The 6,382-nt window shown below is 39.1% G+C and overlaps 2 protein-coding genes across 2 annotated transcripts in view; both read left to right on the top strand.

Annotated features, from left to right (window-relative positions):
• Window positions 1-326: 326 nt before the first annotated feature.
• LOC106529751 (gastrula zinc finger protein XlCGF57.1) lies at window positions 327-2,242 on the top strand (the record flags this gene model as incomplete). Its single annotated transcript, XM_014025281.1, is given in 2 exon segments — window positions 327-366; window positions 657-2,242. Coding segments are annotated over 2 exon segments (1,601 nt in total), but the record flags the coding sequence as incomplete, so codon positions are not given.
• Window positions 2,243-3,597: 1,355 nt separating this feature from the next.
• slc25a28 (solute carrier family 25 member 28) overlaps window positions 3,598-6,382 on the top strand; it is a 6,499-nt gene continuing 3,714 nt past the window's right edge. Inside the window, exon 1 of the mRNA XM_014023740.1 lies at window positions 3,598-4,049. Within this exon, the coding sequence (XP_013879194.1) occupies window positions 3,708-4,049 (342 nt within the window). The 5' untranslated portion in view covers window positions 3,598-3,707. The remainder of the gene's footprint in view (window positions 4,050-6,382) is intronic.

Here is a 6,382-nt window from a genome sequence, read left to right as displayed (position 1 = left end):
GTTTATTTTTCCTTAATGTCGCCTGATTCTCATTTTTTGGCCAATTTTAAGGAAAAATATATACAATATAACAATGAACTTTGTCACAAGCACATATCCTAACTGACCAGTAGGTGGCAGTAAGGCGCTAAGTTGTTGTTTGGCGAGCGCTAAAAAAATAAAAGAAGAAGATGGGACTGTTGTGTTGTTGAAAAAGAAAAAAAATCTACGAGGTTCAGAAAGCGGGCGACAGAGCAACGTCTCAGAGGCCGTTTTCAACCCCAATAAGCAATTAATATCCGGGTTTGTACGGTTTTATCCTTCCTAGCATGTGTAGTGACGTAATGTGTTGTTGCAGTTTTCAGGCAAGTGATGGAAGCTTACACGGTAACGCAATTTAGCACGTTCTTTCATTAGCAATAATAGTTTAAAGAGTGTTAGCATCTTGGCTGTAGAGTCAATGGTTTTCACAGTTCAAGAGAGGTTTAAATATCCCGCATTTTATTTAATTTATAGTCCTCTGTTCTGTTCTTTGTGTCAGAAACACTCTGAAGGACAGAGCACAAGGTTATACCTACACAATTACCTATATATAATATAAATGCATCATTGGTTGTAAACTCTTCTCGTGGTTGACACAATCCCCCATCTTTGTGTTTTTTTCCCCTTTTGTTTAGAAGTTTCTGATGTGTGATGATGGCAGCCATTTGAGACATCTTTGTCATTATTGTTTTACACCTAGCACACTGATGGAGAACTGGTGTGGACTGCTGCTCATAGAGCCGTACAGCATAAAAGAAGAAGAGGAAGAGAGGGACCTAGTAGCTTGGACCAGTCCAGAGAACCAGCAACTCGATGTGAATGAAGCGACTGAGATCAAGGAAGAAACCGACATCAAGGAAGAGACTGACATCGAGTTTTCGGTTCCTTTGAAGAGTGAAGACGATGACGAAGAAAAGCCTCTGTCCTCACAGCTTCATCAGCACCAGGTCCAGGACGGAGATCTTCCAACCAGCAGCTCAGCCGATCAGATTGGCGTTGCAGCTAATGAAGAGGGCCCGGAAGAAGCAGAAACTACCGTAAATCCAGATCTAAATACTCACAAAAATTGTGAATCTCAGCAGAAGAACACGTTACAAAAAAAGAAAACATCGAAATCTAAAGGCCCTAACAGAGACAGTTCAATGTCTAAGACCGGACTCGGTGAGGATAATGTAAATAAAAAAAATTGTGACTCTCAGCGGAAGAACTTGTCACAAACAAAGAGAGCCTCAAGCTGTAGCAAAAAGTTGAAGAGGAGCAAAGCTCCCGAGTCAGATGTAAACACAGTCGAGGAGTCTTTGAGCTGCTCTGAGTGTGGTAAGAAGTACGTCAGCGAGCGAACTCTTCAAAAACATGTGTCATGTCACCTCGGAGTGATATCTTCAAGCAGTTTGGTTAACGAGAAAAACTTTAGAGTGAAGAAAACTACAGCGTCAAAAAGCAAAGTCCAGACAGAACCAGAGTTAATGAGATGTGATGACTGCGATCAAACTTTTACCAACAAAAAAGATCTAAAGGCACACATGCGAGTCCACAGAGAAGACAAACCATTTTCTTGTGATACTTGTGAAAAGAAATTCAGCCGTAAGTCACGTTTAAACGCCCACTTGAGAGTCCACACCAACGACAAAACATTTACTTGTGATTTTTGTGAAAAAGCCTTTAAACGTAAGTCACATTTAATCTCCCACTTGAGAGTCCACACAGAAGACAGAACGTTTACTTGTGAGCTTTGTGGGCAAAGCTTAAACTATAAGTCGAGCTTAATCAGCCACATGAGAATCCACACGGGAGAGAAACTGCTTTCTTGCGATGTTTGTGGACAAAAATTTGGTCACCGGACGCATTTAAAGAACCACATGACGATTCACACAGGAGACAAACCGTATATTTGCGATGTTTGTGGACACAGGTTTAGCCAAAAGGCGACTTTAAACTCGCACGTGAAAATGCACACGGGAGAAAAACCGTTCCTCTGCCACTTTTGCGGCAAAAAATTTGGCCACAAGACGAAGTTAAACCGACACGTGAGAACCCACACGGGAGAGAAGCCGTTTCCTTGTGATGTGTGTGGACAGAGATTTAGTCGAAAGGCGCATTTGAACTCGCACATGAGCATCCACACCGGAGACAAACCGTTTTCTTGTGATGTGTGTGGACAAAGATTTAGCCACAGGACAAGCCTAAAATTCCACATGAGAATCCACACAGGAGAAAAACCGTTTCCGTGTGAAATCTGTGGACGAAGATTTGCCCATAGGTCACAATTAAAGTCCCACTCCAGAGTCCATGTAGGAGACAAACCATTTCCTTGTGATCTTTGTGACCAAAAATTTTACCACGTAGCGAGTTTAAACAGACACAAACTAGCCCACACTGAAGACACACCGTTTTCTTGTGATCTTTGTGGACAAAAATTGAGCCAAAAGGGAAGCTTAAACAGACACAAATTACTCCACACAGGAGACAAACTGTTTACCTGTGATACTTGTGAACAAAAATTCAATCAAAAGTCAAATTTGCACACCCACATGAAAACTCATGAAGCCGATGTGTTTCCTGACATGTTAGTTGACCACGAAGCTGAAAGCGAAACATAAAATCGCACGTAAGATTTCACGCAGGAGTGCAACATTTTTCTTGTCATCTTTGTGGATAGGCAGGTCAAACATTAAGGATAGTCACTAGCTTCCACGCTAGAGAGAAAATAACAGCCCTTAAGAGACCCTCATGAGATCACATAGGTGTGTTTCTAAATAGTTTGTGTAGTGTGGACATTTTTGCTCAGTTAACTGTCCACATCTGTACTTTCTTTGTCTTTAATTAGGGCAAGAGCAATCTTTTGAGTGTATTTGAGGTACAAATAGTTTTTACTTTTTAAAAATGTTTTTTCATGTAATTTTTTTACTTCAAAAGTCTAAAAATGTCATGTTTCATCAAAAATGTGTATGACCTAGAATTTCTTGAATTTTGTAGTGTTTTTAATGTTGCAACTAGAAACAAGATTTTAATTCTAAGCATTTTTTATGTTTAATAAAAATCTATGATGAACTTCGTGTGGATGGTCACTTAATGGTGTTAATGTCATTCATGTTAGGCCATGAACATAAAGTTCAAGGATTTTAAGTATTAAGACATATTAAAATGATTTACCGGGTCCAAAAATGTACAAAAACACAACAGACTCAAGCTTTTTTTAAAGTATTTCAATTTAAATCTAACATAAATAAGAAATGCTATTGAAAACATTCTTATGATAACTTCTATCCATGAATTCATAACCTGACTTAAAAATGTTTTGTGCTTTTATTTGCGTTCTTACGATTCTGAACCGGAAACGATCTGAGATTGACGCGCCTTGGTTTTGTTGCCAAATAAACTCTTGTTACCGTATTTATGCCGTAGTTTCAGAGTCTACGGGGATGTACTGTATTTCTTAAATACCAAACATACAATAAGTTTGGCAATTTCGTTTAGCACCAAAGTGTAGTGTCATTTGGCACATTTGCGTCAAAATACGTAGATTTTAAAGCGACAGTTCGTCATTTCTTATCTGGCAACCCTGCGACGGAGTGTCGTTCAGAGGAAAAAGCTGTAGTGGAACAACCTCAAGGGAATGTAAAAGTCAGGGCCTGTAATCGGCCGTGTACTGGAGCTAAAAGTCCTCACATATTACTTTGTTTCTCATGGAAGCAGATGGATTTGTGAGGAAGCGTCGGATGAGAGCGGAGACCACAGGCACTGATCCCGGGGTTGCTGGAGCCTCTGCCGGGGAAGAAGTTCGATGGCTGGGGGGCAGATGGTGGGGAGTTTCGGAAAGTATCGTGGGAAGCCTGACACCTCGGATCGGAGGGGAAAAACAACTGCAGGGTTTTATCTGTAGCGTTCAAGATGAACAAACAGAGGACGATGATGAAGCAGACTATGAAGGTCTGCCCCAGGGAGCTTCTACTAGCACCCACATGTTGGCTGGAGCCGTGGCTGGGATCATGGAGCACTGTCTTATGTTTCCTATCGACTGTGTGAAGGTATAACTACTCACAAACTAACCAACTGACTTACATTTAATGGGTAATTTAATAACTTTAGTGCCTGGTTTCTGCTGTGTTTTGTAATGTAGCTACCATGCATGTTAGCATGTCTCGGTTAGCTTTCCGGCTAAGCTACTACGCTGTAACAGAGCTGACTGCTGTAAGGACAAGGTCAGCAGCTGGCCCAGCAACATAATTCAGCCTTTATTAAAATGTTAGCACTTGATTCAAACTTGTGTGTGAGTAAAGTTAACGTCCTGGGTTATTTAGCAACATTTAAATATGCAAACATGAACACATTATTCAATTAAGCGAGCACACGTAAGTTACGTAAAGTATTTGTGTAATCTACGGTGGCCCTTAAGTACAAAAACAACTTAATTTCACAAAGTTTCACAAAAAGGTTCTGCTTTTTGTTTTACAAAACAAGAAAGCAGAACTTTTAAGCTTTCAAGTTTGTACGTCTCACGTATTTATTGCTTTGCCTTATATGGTGGTCATAAATTACTACTACATCAAAGGGGGAAAACAAACCTCATACGTGACAAACTTTAAGATAACAGTAAAACAACATTTATTACCAAAATAGAAAATGCTACATAAACAACAGATTCCCGTGTAACAGTGGGAAAGAGTTTCAACCAAATCCAAATAGTGTTTGTTTGTAAAAGGAACCTGTGGTTCAAAAGGTTGTTTGTTTGCAACAATGGGTTAAAGTTGTTTCTAGCAGCCTTCACCTTCCTTTCACTATTACCACAAGTCAAACAAATGATCTGTACTGCGATCCTAGACAGTTTGTTCCTGGCAGTCCTTTATTTATTGGACTGTCTGTTGACACATTCCATTAAAGCTGCTTTACAAGACACACCTTATAAAAGGTTTGATGAGTCATGCATATTTTCGAGGATATTTTAAATTCTAATTTTAAAATGCCTGTGTCATCAGATTTTTATGATGAATACAAATGCATTTTAAAAAAAATAACATTTTAAAAAATCATGCCACTGAGTTGTGGAGATATTTGTGCAAAAACAGGAAGTGGGAGACCTGCGTCATTTAAACCGAATATTGCTACAACGCCTAACACGGACCGCAGCGAATAATCTGATGTTTCTTTAGAAGTGAGTGACGAAGAAGAGTCAGAGTTCCAATAATATTGTTTCAATAAACAAAGGTCATTGACCATTATTTAAAGTTCCTCTTTGTCATCACTTCCTGTTTCACTTTGGCTGCGCCAAGTTATGAAACTACCAGTTGTGACAAAATGGATAAAATTAAGTGCCAAGTTGCTTTCTTTCGATTTGTGAATGCATTGTCAATGCATGTCATAGTAACTTAGGTTCCTGAATAATTCCTTTATAAAGTCGATTGTTGTTGTTGTTGTTGTTGTTGTTGTTGTTGTTGTTGTTGTTGTTGTTGTTGTAGTAGTTTTTCAAGAAGACAAAAAAGCCTGCCTGCAACAGTTCCATTCACTTGCTCAACTCTTCCACTTATTCACTTCTTGTGCAACCCGGGACATGAACGATACGTTTACAGAGATTCAGATTTTCCTTGTTCAGTGTTTGACAAACAGCTATGGCAGCTCAGCATCCTTCTTCTTAAGCCATAAGTAGACTGTCAAACATAAAAAAACTTTATTTAGAGACAGTTGCTTGTCCACTTTTAAAATGTCTTTTTCCACCTCATCAAATTTTAAACATCTGAAGATGATGTGTAGTTATGTCATTCAGTTATCATAATATTCATTCAAAAACAGCAGGCTCACAATCTGTAAATTAACATTTTTGAGTGTTTATGATCAGAACTTCCTGTCATTTCCAGTTAAAAAACAAACAAACAAGAAAATGTTTCTTCCACTGAGAAGAGGGCACTGTTTACACTGAGTGCAAAGTCTTTGTTGTTAGACCGATAAGAGAAAAATGCAGGAATCATATACCTAGTGGAAACCATTTGCGTTCATTCGTATCGAGCATTAAAAATAAAATAAAAGTAGCAGACCTAAAGTTCTGCAGCTTAAAATAATTTCATCGTGACTTTCTGTAAGTTCTGTCTTAATGCAGTTTATGCACACCCAGTGGGAGGCTTGGTATTCAGGGATCATGCTGCTGCTGGTTCCTCCGACTCACTCAGATCACTGAATTCGGGCTGCATGACTCGTATTGTTGAAATGCTTCTTTAAAATAGTAAAAGGTGTTTAGATTCATAAGAAACCAATGCAAGTAGTTTTAACACAGCAGATCCAAAATGAGTTGTTCATAAAGCTCTGTCCTGATTAGTTGGTGCGTGTGTGTGTGTGTGTGTGTGTGTGTGTGTGTGTGTGTGTGTGTGTG

This window comes from Austrofundulus limnaeus, unplaced genomic scaffold (assembly GCF_001266775.1).
Source record: "Austrofundulus limnaeus strain Quisiro unplaced genomic scaffold, Austrofundulus_limnaeus-1.0 Scaffold0, whole genome shotgun sequence".
NCBI classification, from domain to species: Eukaryota; Metazoa; Chordata; class Actinopteri; order Cyprinodontiformes; family Rivulidae; genus Austrofundulus; species Austrofundulus limnaeus.
The sequence above is the reverse complement of the archived record's forward strand: the minus strand, read 5'-3'. Positions and strand labels throughout refer to the sequence as shown.